Source organism: Periophthalmus magnuspinnatus, chromosome 14 (genome assembly GCF_009829125.3).
Source record: "Periophthalmus magnuspinnatus isolate fPerMag1 chromosome 14, fPerMag1.2.pri, whole genome shotgun sequence".
Lineage (NCBI taxonomy): Eukaryota > Metazoa > Chordata > Actinopteri > Gobiiformes > Gobiidae > Periophthalmus > Periophthalmus magnuspinnatus.
The window spans coordinates 8,257,915-8,276,274 of record NC_047139.1 but is presented as its reverse complement, the minus strand read 5'-3'; the positions used below and the strand labels follow the sequence as shown (position 1 = coordinate 8,276,274).

General features: G+C 38.1%; 1 protein-coding gene across 1 annotated transcript; it reads right to left on the bottom strand.

The window, feature by feature from the left end:
- Nucleotides 1–324: 324 nt before the first annotated feature.
- slc7a3a (solute carrier family 7 member 3a) lies at nt 325–17,487 on the bottom strand. The gene is made up of 12 exons (XM_033977854.2): nt 17,370–17,487; nt 9,396–9,993; nt 8,817–8,978; nt 7,468–7,651; nt 7,260–7,375; nt 6,136–6,358; nt 5,634–5,773; nt 5,245–5,347; nt 4,802–5,034; nt 4,251–4,417; nt 3,375–3,483; nt 325–3,048 (listed from the first exon to the last, which is right to left on the bottom strand). Exons 2-12 carry the CDS (start codon nt 9,760–9,762, stop codon nt 2,897–2,899), a joined length of 1,956 nt encoding a protein of 651 aa, XP_033833745.1. The 5' UTR covers nt 9,763–9,993; nt 17,370–17,487; the 3' UTR covers nt 325–2,896.
- Between the last annotated feature and the right edge of the window lie 873 nt (nt 17,488–18,360).

Here is an 18,360-nt window from a genome sequence, read left to right as displayed (position 1 = left end):
AACAAATAAATAATTACACTATATAAACGATTTTGATTATAATCAACATGATTTTGAGCAGAGGACATTTGGTGTATGTGTTTTATGGTAAATAAAATTGGAACTACCTGTCAGATTTAATTACAATACAAATTAGCCAGTTACACATCCCTGGTGTTTTAAGGGTGTTTCCCTAATAAAAGCTACTTTAGTTTAAATATGCAGGTTGCATAACCAGGTAAAGCAGCTACACAACATTTTTGCCACTGAAGTTTCCTCCCTGTAACTGAACTGAGGAAGTTTAGCCTTAGATTCCCCAAAACAAACTAACAACTCTCTGAAATATTGTAAGGATGAATCATTTTATTTATTTAAAAAAACATTGAAAATACAGTTTATTTTTACATGACGGCCATATTTACATGATATAAAACAGACAAAAGTAGTTCAATTGCTGCTGATGCCACAGCAAAGAGGGGATGATATCGCACTGAATATGGAGGAGGCTGAGGGCAGGATTCAAGTTACTTTTTAGATATAAAATGAAACACATTTTGTTGACATCTCAAAACTAGACGATTCTCCATAGCTTGACCTGCCCAAGACCCAAAGTAAGACATGGTTATTTAGGCACAATTTCCAAAAAAAAATGTCTGTAACAGTGGATGTATTCAAATTCTTCCTCAAAATAAGTAGATTTTTTTTACTTACAGCAGCAATATTTCAGTGTAAGAGAAATTAATGTACAAAAGCCAAATCATAAAGTTATAATTTAAAATACAAAAAATACAGTTAAACACTAACAATGTACAGACTAAAATTACTTCAATAAAGTCACCAAAGCTATAAACAATATTTCATTTTGCCCCAGCATAGGGACAAAATGTTACAAAAATAAAATAAAAAATTACAAGAATTTAGAGACTGGGTTTAGCAGTCATTTTTGTTTTGGAAAAAAATATCCAAAACATGTTCATTTGGTCAGAGAAAAATCACAAAAATACAGTTATTTCATTTAAGTTCATTATAGTCCAAAGCACTAATATGTAACATAAAATACATATTGTCTAGTGATTGACAAGCAAAGAAAACCGAGTCCCAAAAATTGTACAAACATTTAAATATTAACAATTCTAACAAAGAGTAAATGTACATGTACTAATAGAAAATATTGTGAGCTCAACAGACGAAGCTGCCAGAGACACGTTTCCATTGAAACTAAAGACATTTGTGAAAAGATACATCCTCTCACAAGAATAAAATTCAGCAGAAGACAAAACTATGTTAGTTAAGCTGTAGACACAGGCCCCATTTCACTTCTGATGGAAACAAATTGTATAACAGTTAGGTTCAGATTGTGATTTTGAGTGTTTCACAAGTGCAAATCTCGTCAAATCTGTGGATATTTGGAGATCGGCCAGAACAAATGAATAAGCAGAATAAATTATTCTGCAGCAGATCTTCACTGACAATTAGAAATAATTCACATTTGATAGTGATGCTCCTTAAAAAGGATATCTATAGAACATTTAACAATATAAAATGCAGGATATTTGTTTTAGGTAATTCTTGGCCCTATGCCCTGTTTCCTTTAGAGGTTTAGCAGTGTTTTTTCCAGTGAGTTGTGATTGGCTGAAAGCTACACACCCAAAAGTGGCCCTCATTGGTAAACAAAAGAGTAAAATGGTGGCTGTTGACCTGACATTGTACATTAAACCTGGGATCTCAAGTGTTGGGTCAAAGTCTACAAATTAAGAAGATTAAATAATCTTTGGGGTTTTTGAGATTCTTGTTTAAATACATAAATAGAAAGAGGCAAATTAAGGCAGTAGTTAAGAAATATTGAAGACACTAAATAATTTAGTACCCACTGCTACAGGGATAGATAATACATTTCAGTCTAAAAAGAAACAGGAAATCCAGCATGCTATACCTTTAAATGCTCTTTACGACGCAGTGAAACATGTCAGGTTTACATAAATAAAGGCCAAATTTTTCACTTTGTGTCCAAATGTAAATAATAAAATACTTATGTTATTAAAAATCAGTTAATGCATGTTGTGGACGGCTGTTTTGTGGGAGTTATGGTTTACAGAGCCAACATGACGTCAAGAAGTGCCACTGACCCGGAACAAACGGACTGTAAACAACATGTTTAGCACTACCCTGTTTTTTGCACATATTTCAACAGGCTGTAACAATAAGCACACAGGCCTAAAGCGCACACACACACACACAGTTAAATTCAAGTGTCCTAATAGGCGGAAAATCCCCCTGCTTCAGTGGTTCTCAAACTGTACAACATGTAAGATTTGGTTCTGGTTTAGACCTGGTTTAGAACTTGAGGCTTCGTTTAACTTTATTTTGTCTTTGGTCCTGGTTTACTTGGTTTTGATTTGGTGCAGCTCTAGTTTAATACTGGTCTGGACCTGGTTTAGGTCTGAAAAAGTCCACTTATATAGTGCTTTATACACTTTCCTGTTCTGTAAAGTACTTTGAATTATGAATTGTACTGTACAAACAAACTTGCCTTGCCTAATGCCTTTAAATGAAGCCTGTTCCGCTTTTAGTCTTGATTCTCTTTTTGATTTGCCCATTTCAGGCAGTTTTTTGTAATTCCAACTACTTTTACCTGTCAAAAGGTTTAAGAACCACTGGTCTAGCCCAAGAAGCACATACATGTAGATTGCTGATAATATGTAACATTGTTCCAGTTGTAAGCGTAGCGTGGAAATGTCTTGTTAATTAAGTCCATTGTTCGTTTATTAGCAACAGGCTAAGGCTAACTCACCATATAACTCACATTGACCGCAAACCTCCCACGGCCAGTGCCTCACGTCAGAGAGGTATAAACTGTGCACAGGGCATTTTAGACTTTGCTGAAATGGTGCCCGGGTTATGATTTGAGTCCATGGTGTCACGCAGTGTTGGCCCCTTCTACGTCACTGTCGTCTGGAGCCCCGGTGTAGATGGGGGCCTTGGTTTGGGCCGGTTCATATTTGCGTGGAGAAGACCGACTTGAAGCTTCGCTGCTGTTCCTGATGCCATAGAAAAAGTAGATGGCAAAACCTGGAAATGGAAAAGTTATGTAAGAATCATTTATACCGTAATTGCTTTTAAAGGATGATCTGATATGGATAATTTTTTTAGCTAGTATTTTAGCATGATTTTATTCATATTTCTAGATTTTCAAACTGATTTGAATTTTTGTTACATTGAATGTTGTGATGTAAAATTTAATTGAATATTTAAAATTTATGTATATAGGAGGACAGCTATGAGAATATATTTCTTCTTTGAAATGCTATTTTTTATTGGGAAGAGCTAGAGCTGGTTTACAAACAATGTGATTATGGCACAGTCCTAAAAGAAACATAGCAATAAATGTTTCTTACCAATGGCCATCCAAACAGCGAACCGCAGCCATGTCCCCATGTCAAGCTGCATCATAAGATAGATGTTCACAAAGACGCTCAACAGAGGGAGCCAGGGGAGGAAAGGGACCTGCAGGACAATACAGCAAATGCCAATGCATGAAATACCAAATAAAACATGATACTGTGGTATCAGCATGACAATAATAGGGTCGGTTTTTATTGCGGAAAAACAACAGGAAATAGCCATGAGTTTATTTAATAAGCCATTCATAATGAGTTTACTGAAATAGATTTGATCATTGACATTACTAAGCACTGTTCCCATGAGGATTTAGATTGGTCATTTTAACTAATTCAATTTTATACAGCGAGCCTTAGTTAATATGCCACAGAAACAATAAGATACTAAACCAGAGAGACACCAGTGGCTTTTCAAATTGTGGGTCATATGTGTGATATTTTCCATTTTTAATTATCGCCAAACGATCACTGGGTTTCAGATGACATCACAACTTTCTGTTGGCCAATAATATTTAATACACATGGGGGCAGCTAAAATTAATATTGTTAAAATAAATATTTTTGTTGTGATACAGTGTTTGAGGGTTTAGGCAGTAATAAAAATTATTAGGTTCAACTTTTGTGCATTTACACCTTTTGGATAAAGTACAATGTAATTCCCCATTTGAGATTATGACATCACATACTGGAATCTAAAAAGCACCAATATCCCTTTATCACTTTATCTGAAGCCAAAACAGTAAAATGTATCTTACGTTAAAGAAAATATTGTAACGAAAAATAAGTGGGTGATTTTTCAAACTGGTTCTGTAATTATTAAATATTGAGTATATTAAGTATATTGAGTATATTGAGTATATTGAGTATATTCACCTTGAAAGTGAGTGCTTCTTTGCTCTCTGGCTGTCGACAGATGATGATGAAGCAGAGCACACAGAGCACAGCCAAAAGAATGACAGGCACCAGCACCCCAGGATGAACACTCAACAACTCGCTCGGGAAATTAGCCAGCAACGCGCACAGTACTGTGATAAAAATGGCTGCAAAAATAAAAAAGAAGTCAATCAATCATTACTTACTTGTTATTATAACACATCCAGGAAGCAACAAGCTAGGACTAGACAAAACCAAATTCACCAATACAGTTTGTTTCATACATTCCAGTGTGCCCACTTTCTTGGTTAGTTTTTGCATTTAGCCCTATAGTTTAAGGTTAGATTTATATAAATGTTTACAAATTAGTCTCGTTAAATCATCGTGCAAAGAGGTAGAGCTAGTACATTCAACCATCGTTTACTTCTTCCTTTTACATCCCTTTTTATCATAAATCGGTTTAACATTGTACCAAAATAAATAGCCTAAAGTATGTGAAAAAAATGTATAACTGAAGTTTGTCTCAAAAAATATTTAAATGTCAGACTCACAGACAATAGCAGTCGTACAGTAGACGATATTTCCAGAGATATGTGTTGGGTTTTTGGAGCTTGGCACAAAGAGCAGTTTGAGGGTGAAGGTCTCTTTGAGCGGCCTCTCGTCAGCCTCGTCTGTGCCGTACTCATCACTGCTGTCGCCTCCGCTCACCGCCACCTTCTCCCCTCCCACCATCTCCACCAGCTTCTCCATCTGACTGGGTGAGTTCAGCGTACCTGGCTGGTACCTGAAGGGTGCAAGTATCAAATGTTTACTTTTATTTCAATTTAACTAAATTAAAAATATCCTACTGAAATTCAGTTGTTGTTGGTTTTTTTCCGTTTTTTTACAATGGACTTGGCACCAGAGGGGGGCATCAAAAGATTGAGTTGGTAACATGTTAAAGTTGAGTTCAATTGCTAATTTAATGTAACTAATGTAACACAACATGTCTTACCTGAGGATAAGGACACAGATGGCAACCAAAGAATAAGCCAAAAGAGTTCCAATGGACATGAGGTCAACCAGGGCAGCCAAGTCAAAGAGGAAGGCCATCAAAGCTACAAAGGAGAAATAGATATACGATTTTAGAGTTAGCAATGTGACACAGAGTAATCAGATCTTAAATGCATTTTATTCTGTTGGCTTAATCTATATTTTAATTCATCTTAATGCTGTGGGGTAGTGTTTCTTTGTGCTTATCTTGACATTACACTGGTAAAATAAATGTGGCAGTGCATACTTGTCCAAAACAAACTATAACGATGAATATACAACCTAACACTTATATGCAGAAGGAGATAAACAGATTAATTCAAATGAGATTACTCTATTGTCAAACTTTACATGCAATGACTCCAGAAACGATGGTGGCCAGGAGGGGGGTCTTGGTCCTTTCGTTCATTCGGGACAGGGACCGAAACAGCAGACCGTCCTCAGCCATGGCATAGATGACACGAGGCATGGGGAACATGGAACCCAGCAGACTACAGAGAGAAGAGTATAACAGTATAAGTATATAAATATATATAATATAATATAGTATATAAACATAAAACATTCAACCTGTTCAAGGGATTTAACAGATTCTCAGTCGGTCCAAGGTTGTAAAGAGATAATTATAGACGCCAGCAGGTATGACGGTAGGATCATTTCAAAGGTAAAAATACTGTATTTTATCTTAACCGTAAGATTTGTTCTTTCACTATTGTCTGATACTTAATTCTCAAGGAACATATTTCAATTTTAAAGATATAATCTTTTGACCAGTAATAATTGTAGTATAAAGTAAATAGTTGGTGTAAGTTTCTCCTCTCAATAATCATAACTCCGATTCCTGGTTCCTCACCTTGTGGACAGGGCACAGAGGGACCCCACGGCCACGATGTACCGAGCCGGGGACCATCCCACGTAGGAGAAGGCTTCAGGGAGAGGACTCTGAGTGTTGAGCTGGAAGTACGGCATCATGAGGGTCAGAGCAGCCGAAACGCCAAAATACGCGATGAAACAGATGAGCAGAGCCGCGACAATGCCAATAGGGATGGAACGCATTGGGTTCTTCGCTTCTTCACCTGAGGAGGGAAAGAAAAAAAAGTCATTACTATTCAATTTTAACAGTAGACTAGTCCTCGAAATTCAAATATTATTCCTAGTAATCTTTTTTTTTGTTTTTTTAATGTTTAATACAATTGTAACTAGATTAGGGGACAGTATAGCTTTGTCAAAATTATAAATTATATAACAAAATAAGACGTTGACATTAATAAGGGCTAGAAAGGTCGAATGTGTGGACTTAATGGTAAGCACTATAAATATCAGAGGTACTAGCTGAGGTCAGTAATCGACAAAATAAATATTTGATCATAAATCCAAGTGTATTAATATAATACAGCCATATCCTGCGCTGACTAGGTAATTTATAACATATTGTACTGAACCTGCTGCAATTAAACATGTATAATTCTACAATAAACAATTTCTTGATGAATACCCAATATTTGCACAAAAGTTTTGCTTATTGATTGTGTGTTATCAGTTTGAAGCTTGGGAATTGTAAGGGTAGATTACAATAAAAGGTTAATCATCATTTATGTGTCATAAAACAATATAGTTCTTTCAACAAAATGCTTCAATGTTCATAGTTCACAGATCCTCACACCTTGGACACGCCTCGCTGTAGTATTTCTGTACAAACATGTCATTGACACACCCTTCTCTGTGCACACCCAATGAAAGACAGGTGAAAGAATGTAAAACTTACTACAGCACTACTGCTACTACTACTACTGGTGTCAGGTGGAAAAAGTACTCGTACCACTATTTCACTACTTTCACTTTCTACTATAAATGGCACTGGTATAAAGTTCTATCTTTATTCATGTACAAAATGGTCGTCATTTTCGTTACGTTTTGCCACAGCAGCCATATTGCACAAGCATTAATTAACTGTTTACAGCTTATATAAACACTCACTTGTGGTTGCAATGCAGTCAAAGCCCACAAAAGCATAGAAGCAGGTGGCAGCTCCAGAGAGAACTCCACTCACGCCGAACGGAGCAAAGCCGCCTACGCCAAACTCCTCCTCAACTCTGCACAAGACGACACACACTTGTGAGAAATGCACAACAACACACAGCCTCCAGTGATACAAGGCTTCATATTGTGCCGCCGAGACACTGACTTGATAGAGCCGCTGCTGTTGGTGTCGTTCCTGAAGCGAATGTAGTCCTCCACAGTTAGACTCCAGTTCGCCGGGTCGCCCTTCACGAAACCGGAGATGATAACAAAACCCAGGACCACCAGATTTATCCCCGTGAAGATCTTGTTCACCAATGCAGACTCACTCACACCAAACGCAAGAAGGCCTGTTGGACGAAAGAGAAGCTTTTTGTTAAATATATTGCTATATTATGCAAAAAATACTGAAAATACAAAAAACATTATACTTTTTGAATCTTGTTTTTAACAGTGCCGTACTGAGAACCTTAGGGATACTCTGAAGAAGCAGTGGGATAGCAGCAGCATTACTGGCATCGATGTTAAAGACCCAGTGAAACGTGGGTGGTTCATTCTCCATCACACTCGAACAGCAGCCAGCACTGTCCGATACTACCCCGTTTACAACATCACACGCTAAACTGAACACATTATGTAACTGTAAAGGAGGAGGTGCTAATGTAAATACAGCCATCTTTTCAATTAGCATAACTCTATATGTAAATGTATGGATCCATTACTAACAAGGGAGGGAAATGGTCAGATTCAAAGACAAGGAGGAGTGAATAATATATTTCTCAAAAAAACATTATTTTCACACCCCTTTTTGTTTTTGTTTTCTTGTTACCCCAGGGAATTCCTCAGCATATGGCGTGCTGTCATTATGTGCGCTTGTCTATTTACATAAAGCCTTCTGAGCCAAGTGTTACTGTGATACTGAGCTTTAAATATGTGTGCAATAAATACTATACAATTATTTACTTGTTATGCCACTACTGTCATTTTTCATCACTGATTATTGTATGCATACATTTATGATTATTGATTAGTATGTTTATAGCAACTGTTTCTATTTTTCCCCAGATAATTTTATTAGCTCATCAGAAAACAATGGCCAAACATTCCTACCTCGCTAACATAAGCTGCATTGTATAGTTAACAATCATGAAACCATCAAGTTGACAAATCAAGTAATTATGGAAAATGTTTTACAAGAAAACACTATAGAGTTTAAAAAGCATTTCAGTGATGAACAGTATCCACCCAGTAGGACACCTGGAGTTGAGTAACATGGAGAGTGAGCTTGTAAAATTCTTGGTATTTGAAATTGTCAAGAATGAAGGTATCTCTGGTACTTGTGGCTAAAGCTAAAGCCAAAAAACTTGCTCTCTGCAAATGTGTAAATGTATATACATGTAAAAAATAAGACCATGACAGGAGGTCAAACACTTGCAACATTGTACTTAAACAAATACAATGTTATATAACCCTTGTCTTTTATTGTAACTGAAATGGTAGGTTGTAATTTCCCACCTGTCAGCAGCAGGACCAAGATGAGAGCAAACAGGTCAGGATACTCGGCCAGCACCTGTCCCGGGACCTTCATGGCCATCGAGGCTTTGAAGAACCCGGAGATCTTCTGCTCCACCAGGTTATCAAAGGTGGAGCTCCACGCCCGCGCCACACTGGCTGTACCTGTAAGATCAGGTAAGGTTCAATACTGGGACAAAGATGTGGTGCAAAAAAGACATTACCCCCAATGTACAGTCTTATGGATGTCCTAATATTACAATGATCAGTACATTAACAATATTTCAATCATGTGAGAAAGGGATTTAAACATGACGACTTTATAGAGAGAAGCTATTTTGATTTCAAATTCTAAAGATTTCTGACTAAAAGTGTTTAACAGCATTGAAATGGAACAAAGGATCATGGCCTGTGTCTCTTATAATATGGAAAGAACTGATAAAAGAACAGAAATCTACAATGTGTTTAATTGTACAGTTCCTACACTTTTTTCTGCATCATTTGAATATCATCACTGAGATAAAAGCAAAAAGTAGATGCATTAGGTTCATACAAATGCAGAAAGGGTGAATGAATGCTCACCTATGACATATGAGAGGATGAGGTTCCACCCTGTGATGAAGGCCCATATCTCTCCCACTGTGACGTAGCTGTACAGATAGGCTGAGCCCGTTTTGGGGACCCGCGCTCCGAACTCCGCGTAGCACAGTCCGGCCAACATGGAGGACAATGCCGCGATGAGGAAACACAGGACTATGGCTGGCCCTGCCTTTTCCCGGGCCACTTCTCCAGCCAGGACGTAGACCCCAGCCCCTAATGTTGCCCCCACCCCGAGTGCAATGAGGTCTAACGTGGACAGGCATCGGGCGAACCGGGTCTCTTCTCCGGAACAGTCCAACAACCGACGTCGGAGGAGAGTCTTACCGAATGCAGACAGCTTGCTCACCATGTTTGCTGTGACTGAGTGGGCTTTTAAGCAGTGTTTTGTTTTTTTAAAGAGATGTGCGCGGGCGGGTGATTGACACGGCTAGGACTGGACGAAGAGAGTGCTGCAGGCAGATGGTGGAGGTAATCTAAGCACCAGTTTGATATCGGGCCGCTTTGTCGTGGGCGTCGCAGACTCTGATGAGCAGGAAGTAGCAGCTGTGTGGTCAGAGAGTTTCTTTGCCGCAGATTAAACCTGTGAAGAAACAACAAAACAAGAGTTCAAACATGGAAGGAGATCGCACCTTACAGTTCTTACAAGATTACGCATGCAAAAATCCCATGAAAACAGTAAAAATAGACTTGCCAACAAACTATAGCGCGTCAGTATATTTCAAGTATAATTTTAAAGGTTTGGGAATTTTTGTGGGTTTTTTTGGCTTCTAAAATTATACCTATGACCTGAAAAATCACAATTATTAACCAAATAATCTTGACATACCAAACTGTTCACAGCACTTTCTAGAAACTCAACATCGCTTAACATTTCGGTGCATTATTCATTCGCTCCTCTGTCACACGGTGATGGAATGCCACTATTGCAGCTTAAGTAGCAGTTTCATTGCAAACACCAATATCACATAGCAGGGTTTAGACAGATTTAGATTTCATGTGAGGCCCGAGCAGTCAGAAACATTCTCAGAAAATACCCTTGAACAGATCATTCGACTATATTATATAAAAAAGGTCATTTCACTACATGAGCCCATATAAGCATCTGTTACACAACTTCTAGGAATTAAATCTTTTTACCTTTTTCTGCCACAGCGGAGCATAGGAAACCCTAGTCCAAAGAAACGCTCGTTGTACATTTAATTTTTCTCAATAAACAAACCTACCGTAGAGCACAGTTGTAAGTCAATTAAAAACACTAGCCTTCCCTCTCCTTTGTGCCATTTTGTGTGTGTTTTTTTACAGGCAGCGAGAAGCCTGGGAACGGCAAAGGCTGCAGGAGAAGATATGGTTTGACTTCTTTGAGCTAATATCAACAAGTGGATGAGGACAAGGAGAACCAGGAGCTCGATAAGATGAACCAGCTGCAGACAGCCAGCCTTGATATGTAACACGCAGCATGAAATTACACAAGAAAAACAAAGCTAACATTTACCTCAGCGAGATACATCTTCTATGGCTTTTTTCCTTACGTTTATTCAATATTTGCTTTAGAAGGTAGGGGTGGTTATAACTCACTAAAAAGTAATGTGAGATAAAGCACAGACACTAAGTGAAATTCTCAAGTTCAAAAAGCTACACGTCAGAGAATTCACGATCTCTATTTTTGCGACTTAACCTTATGCAAAATAAGGTTAAGTCGCAAAAAAAATAACTCAAGGGTTAGGTTATAATCGTAATGTAGTAACATCAAGTAACACAAAAGTACAAGTCACGACCAGTGAACACTCTTTTTGCCAGTCCTGTAGCATTCCTCAGAAGCATTACGTGGCCACATCATCACATAACGATTCTGAAGAGAACAGGTAGTAAATGAAATATGTAAAGCAGGTAAAACACTCCTGTCTGACAAAAAGCTACAAAACAGCTTAAAACTGAAGACAGAATGAATCTTTACCAAATAGAGTGAAAGGCCTATGTCCAAAAAATGTAATATCAAATAATTGCTAATATTGTGAATGTTTCTTTTGAATACATGCAAAATCGGAATATTGTGTATATTCTCTAATTAAAATCTTTGTAATCTTTCAAACAAGGGTAAAGTAATATTTCTACAAGTCTGAAGATATGTTTGAGCCCATTTCTGCTCAAAATATTTCATGATTATCATTATTATCGGGACACTCAAAAAATGTGAGCTATTTTTTAATTGCAAGATTTAATTACTCAAGATCACCAGGTTATCCATTCTTCCAACACAAATATTATTCTACACACTTCACAAAAAAGAGCAACAAAAATGCAGAATCCAGAAGAGCTGCACAAAAGAATCCAGTCTTATGATTTGTTCTGATTCAATTAACTATAGCATCGCAATGGTAATAACAGTGGCATTTCAGATCTGTGGAAAGAAACACTTGCACATAGAGTGTGTGAATGAGTGAGTGTGAGTGTTTGTCAGATTAACTGTGTGTTAAATGATCTAATATCCTCACTTTATGGAGCAAATGCTGGACGTCTAGTCATATCCTGGTTTAGACCCTATTTAGATATTATTGTATTTTGAAGGACAACAAAAGATCATATGTCATGGGGGTGGAAGAACATATTGTCTAATAACAAAACATGGTATGATCCAAAATATGCCCAGCCCTATAGGAAAAATACTGAGCTTAAGAAACATCTGATAAAATGAAAAAAGAGCTTGCACTTTTGCGGCTAATTTATTTACAGAGTCCACTCACATTTGTGCCGTACTTGAACCTCAGACAAGTCACATTTTGGATGAGTTGAAAATAAATAAATAAGCATTCAAAATAAGTAAATAAATTCTATTATCACTAGTGAGGAATACACTTGTGTCAATATTACTAGAGCTAGATGACCAAGTTGAATATTATCAATATAACAGAAGACATTTAGGTAGTTTTGATTCAAGGATGATATTACTACTAAAGTCACCTCAGTGTAAATAGACGTTACTACAGTTTATGCAGAGGTCTAGGCAAAGCTTTCAAATTTCAAGGCCACTTTTATCTTATCACAAACAATAGCAGAAGAGACTGGATCGAGGTGGATGACAATCAGCTGCAATAGATATGACCCTGAGGAGGAAGAGTTCAGCAGCTTTTATCCCAAACCAAAATTACGCATGTATTTTCAGTTCAATCGTATTCACTCCCTCGTCTTTACAGCCTTGAATGGAGGGGGAACAGGGTATAAAGGTGTAATGTGCACACAGCATACTGTTCCTTGATAAGAAAAAGCAAACTTAGTCTGACCTCAAATACTGACGTCAATATTGCTAATCTGAAATACTGACGTCAATATTGAAAATGTGGCTTGTTGGTTCTCTATTCACAATCTTGTATAATTCAAAAGTTGTCTTTGTGGGATGTGATGGAACAATGGTAAAACAGAAATGTTAATCCTCAAGGTATTTCTAAATTTTAAACATCAGCGTGTGTCCTTCCTAGACCGACGGTTTCCCTTCTAAATTTGACACAGGTTTTATGCCAAATGCCCTTTCTCCTTTGACTCATTTATCCAGATTCAGGACAGACACAACAAAAGTTATATTATCTGCCAACCTGAACAGTGAAAAAAACGGTATCACTGATAATGTACAGTATTGTAATATGATTGCTATTAATGATGTATTACTGAATAGTAGTTTGTCGCTTCCACTTTGAACAACATTTTTTCTCATTTATGTACTATGAAACAATTATTGTATTGTATTTTTTAAATCATTTGAAGAATCCAGAAGAAAGTAAAGCAATACACCACACCGTCACATGTCTTAAAGGGTTGATATCTGACTCTGAGGGAGCATGAAGGAGGCGGGCTGACATTTCGGGTCAGTCACAGTCGGCGGCAAAGAGAACAAGTGAAACTCAATTCTCCATCCTGCAAGACGAACCAGTGGTCACCTGACAGAAGCCTTTAAGGAAGCATTTTTGTCTTCGATTAAACTTTAACAGAACAGAGTTTACCTGCGGGATTTGGTATGTTTATTTTTTTTTTGTTCACTTCCTCGGTCCTCGTAAATTCAAATAAAGGAAGCAATCTCCAAAGCTTCACAACTTATTTGATGTTCCCAAAATAATTTTAGGTCAGCACACATCGTCTATACATTTCTTTCTTTGTGCTGGTGCTTTCACAACCTCTCAAAACAATGAAAGCATGTCCGGTGGAGTGTAATTGAGGACTACTACAAACAGTGTCAAACAATGTAGAAAAACACAACTTCAGACGACCAACGTCCAACATAATAAACATAACTACTTCTGAAGCTGAAATAGGTGTGGTGTGGCATTTCCAATCATACCGAGAATCAAGATCTGAAGATGCCATCAATGTACAACACATAAAGAGCCATCTATGGTGCCCAAAGTCCTTGTGATTTCAGGGGTTTGGCAGGGGCTGTAAGATTAACGACAACTGAAACAAACAATACCTGAGCTGTCCCAAAACCCTATGACACTGGAGTAGCTCTAACTCAAAGCAAACCATCAAATCATTTCTGAAGTGTGGGTTGATGAAAAAGCTTGAGAAGACTACGACATCTCTATGTAAACCATTGTTGACAGTTCCCAGCATTTCAGTGTTATAAAACTCTACAGTAAGGGTCGTCTGCTAAGGCTGAGAGAGTGGGCCTCACAGAGCCCTTGTTGGTTCCCTGGTCCACGTCAGACCCTCTGATAATCCCTTCCTTGTGGCTTTCACGAGGTGCCAGCCTGGAGTTGAATTTGGGACAGATTTCTGAAGGTGTGTCTCCATACAAGCCTAGTCATGTAACGCACAACACCCAAACACAAGGAACAAATCTAGCAGACATTTTATGGGAAAGCCTTTAGAAGAAACAAACACTCGGTGGCAGGATGGTTAGCACTCTTGCTGCACAGCATGAAGGTCAGCAGGTTTGGTGATATCCTGTAGTCTGCTCCACTCACACACAGCAGTAGCACCACTGCTTCTGCAGCAAGTTCGACTGCTACTGCTTTTATTTAGAAGTACACTATAAAGAACTGTATTAGGTCATAACTTAAAAGTTAATTACAAATGATAAAGGCCTAAATAATTAAACAAACTATAAGCTAATTTAAGTAAAGTCCCCAAATGTCTGAAAATGTTTAAGCATTTTATTGTTTTAAACAATAAAATACATGGGAATATATATTTGCAGCAATGTTTATGATTTGGCATTCAAATTGAATTTGGAGAATTTTTCAACGTCCTACTCAATGAGCTTACACAATGAGCTCTTATTCAAACTTTCAAACTTGGATTAGAGTTTTTTCCCTTTATCCACGAGGCCTATCAATGCCAGGCCAAAATTGCTCCATTTACAACAGGCTGCTGCAGGATAATGGTGCAGTTACCTGAATTAGCATTGGTCCAACGGCAGCCATGGAGCTAAGAGGCTTATGGGGAGAAGGAAGAAACCTGCTAACCTCATTACAGCCTGTAGCAGCTGCTTGCTCCATCCATATAAACAACCCATGGCTTTGTTGTTGTGGCTCCCACTGATGTCAGCAAGTTAAGACAACTGCTGTAACACACTAGGACATTACATAATTTAAGCATTTCAGTAGAAGTTAATAAGATGCTATTTTGGCAATTGAGATCAAGGCTGGGCTACAAAAAACAAAAAATCTTTCCTCATATTGAACAATGATAACTTTCAATCGGAATTTGTTTTGTCTACTTAAAAACAAATAGATGTTAATGAATATTCATTTCCTGAACATAAAAAATATGGATTTTTAATCATTGCCATTTAATACAAAATATACTGCTTCAAACCACCATACTTTTGCAGACAGAAGTTTGGTTGTGGAGTTCTCGAGTAAAAAGACCAGACCTTAAACTGTTGGAAATATGTGCTCAAGTTCAAGTAACTTTGCACCACTTACGCCAAAACTGACAACGCACAACAGGCTGAACTTTATCTAAAACTTGTAAATTCTAGGCTTACATAATGCGTGAAAGGCCCTCTGAGTGTCTCACTGGTGATTGGTCAGAGACCTTTGAAAGTGTGTGCGTGTAAGTAGTGATAAATGGACTTGGACTGAACCTGGAGTGACCTTGGAGCGACCCTCACTACCTGGACACCTGCCACTGTGAACAAGAATGTCACATAAAATCTACTCCTTCTCCCACAGACAACCACAGACTAAAGAAATTGACAGACAAGAAACAAGGGAACACCTATAACTAGTTGGACAAGAGTAAATTTAAGCACATGAGCAAATTTTAATTGAACTGAAGTGAAAAATGTTGGCTCTGAGTTGCGACACATAGTTGACAGACCAAAAAAGCCATGAGACGGACTGCTGTATTGGTTTACCTGACATGGAAAATACATTAATATTAATCAGGAAGCAACATTATGCATTTTGTTTGTGATATTCTCTTATAATAATGTCAGACTAAAATAACTAGGCCTGTATTTGTTGAGAAATATAATTAGAAGCTGCAATAATAGTTACTGTATTATTTATTTTTAATTCACAGCAGGCGTTTACTTTTTCTCTACACTGACGTCTCCACGTTACATTAAAGCAATGTTTTGAACTCATTGATGGTGTTAAAAGTAATATTCCGACTACAAGGGGTTAAATTTCAGCCAGTTCAAACGTGGCAGCATTGGCCACCTGCTCAAACACTTCTTCTGAACCCTTTACAACCCATTTACAAGCAGTGGCATGCAGCTTCAACTACTATCATCTATATATGCAATCGCCTTATTGCTCTCTACAAAATTACAATACATTTCTGCCATTAGTTGAAAAGGAGAGGTTAAAATGCCGGCTGATGCAACCACACACGCGTGCAGTAAATGAGACTGACACATTGCCAGATCAGCGCACACCACCTGGAAACACAAGAAGTAACTCGTAGCGATGGCATGGCATTTAGCCGGCGTGTTGCCAATTAACTACAGTAATTGGGCTCAAAATAACCTTACTTGCGCTCAGCTGGGTGTCTTGTCTTGTTGGATGATGCTCAAGTGTCCATCATCAGACCCATGTCCTACCGCGCGCTGGCACAGAGAAGCTCCGCACGACGTGGCTGCCCAGATCTCGCGTAATGATGCCTTTGGAGTCTTCGGCAATATTGCAACATGCACGCACGGACTATTCATTTAATGCAATAGTAATAATAATACGCTTACCACCCAGCCAAACCACATATGGGTCCATATTCTTCAAATGACCACGTTCATGAGTCAATGTTGCGTCAGATTCTCGAGTTGTGTCAATTGTTGTGGTAGTGTTAGCATGCTCGCGTGTTGATACTGCCTGGTGTAGTAAGCACAGCCCACATGGAGCTACGTAGAGCAGTGTTGTTACATGTAATGCACGGATAATACCATGCCATATCTGCGGGTTTACTTTGTTAAGGTGGCATCTTTAAAGAACACGTGTAAATCCTGTGTTTTATGCGTCATTGAACGTAGCATCAGGGAAACCCCACGCCTTTTCTTTCCTAACGTTTCGAGATGAGATTTCCTGCTACTATTTCAAGCTAACATCGCCGGTTTACTATCAGTAATGAATGAATACGCAACGGAAAGTCTTAGTTTTAGTCACAAAACGTATTTAAAACGAGAAAAACAAACGGTAAAGGAAATTAAAAGCAGTTGTACGTTTTTTCCCACGCGCAATATTAGGCGGCATTTAAGCTAGGTGCCCGCTCAACTGACAAACTCAACGGTCGTTAACTTCACTCTCTAAAACCTTATTTCCCATACAAATCACAAATTAAACACAAAGTTATATACATTGGTGTCATTGTGGTTTTTCAAAATGAGCCCACAGCTGTTACGATAAGACACGAGGGGATATTGCATCAGTTTACTTTCTCTCGGCTAAGTAGTTTTACGCGTAAATATCACAATGGAGACTCCACTTCAAACCTGTCATATTATGGATCAGGTGTGACTTGTCTTACCTTTAAGTCTTGTCTTGTTTACTTTAGTTTTAAGGGCAGAGATGTCAGAAAAGGAAGAAGATGTACAATGCGGTGATCTGATGAAATATCCCGCTCTGCCCTCCGCGTTGTGCTTATAATCCACCGGAGGGGCGTGTAAACAACATGACGCACTCGGAGCTGATAGGCGGGGTCTTTCCGATCATGAATGGATTTTCTTTCGGAAGATTTACATATTTTCTTAAACATATACCGATGTTTATCCAAAATATAATCGTTTACGTTAGATTTGTTTTTGTTTGATGTAAAAATCGACCAGTTTGGATGATTACCCGTGCGTAAAACCCGTGCGTAAAAGTCACCGTTTTGGAATGCGTGCACAGTGAGAGTGTTCTGCCGTAGTAGGAACGCCGTATATGGAAAGTGCTCAGCCCAAGCCTTGCCCCGTTGATGCTATGGATAGGCACGGCACCAGACTGTACCGGTCTGAGTCGCTTTTGTATTTCAGATGAAAGAAAAAGGAGGGAAATCCGAAATAATACTTTCATGTGGACTATCGTTTAGGTTGGCACAATAACTTGCAAAAGGAAAATACACATCTTTTTAAAAGCCCGTGCATATCAAAACTAGTCAAATATAAACTTTGTGTAAACTTGAAGAATAATGCAGTAGCTTATTGTTCCCATGTTTGAGTTGTATCATCAAATGAAATATGGGGTCATTTTGATTTGATGATGCAATTTTACATCACCAAAGAATAATCAAACTACAGTCTATTTTCTTTTTCTTTTAATTTATTTATTTATTTATTTGGCGTAGACTCAGCTCAGCATCTATTATTCCTATGAAATTTTACTAACAATGATGCAATGTAACAATAATTTCCATTATTACATTTAAAGTAGTTGTCTGTGAAACCCCTCAGTCGTCCAGGTCTGATCCATAGTAAAAGCGAAAAGTGAAATCAGTCAACTGGACAAAAAGTTATAGGAGTGAAGACGTTTCGCTGCTG

What these genes read in the sequence shown, in the direction of transcription:
- slc7a3a (XM_033977854.2), bottom strand. Translation starts at nt 9,762, where the DNA reads ATGGTGAGCAAGCTGTCTGCATTCGGTAAGACTCTCCTCCGACGTCGG. An exon ending in CATCCTCTCATATGTCATAG is followed by an intron (nt 8,979 to 9,395) that starts GTGAGCATTCAT and finishes CTGATCTTACAG; the next exon opens with GTACAGCCAGTGTGGCGCGG. An exon ending in AAGAAGCACTCACTTTCAAG is followed by an intron (nt 3,484 to 4,250) that starts GTGAATATACTC and finishes ATTGTCCTGCAG; the next exon opens with GTCCCTTTCCTCCCCTGGCT.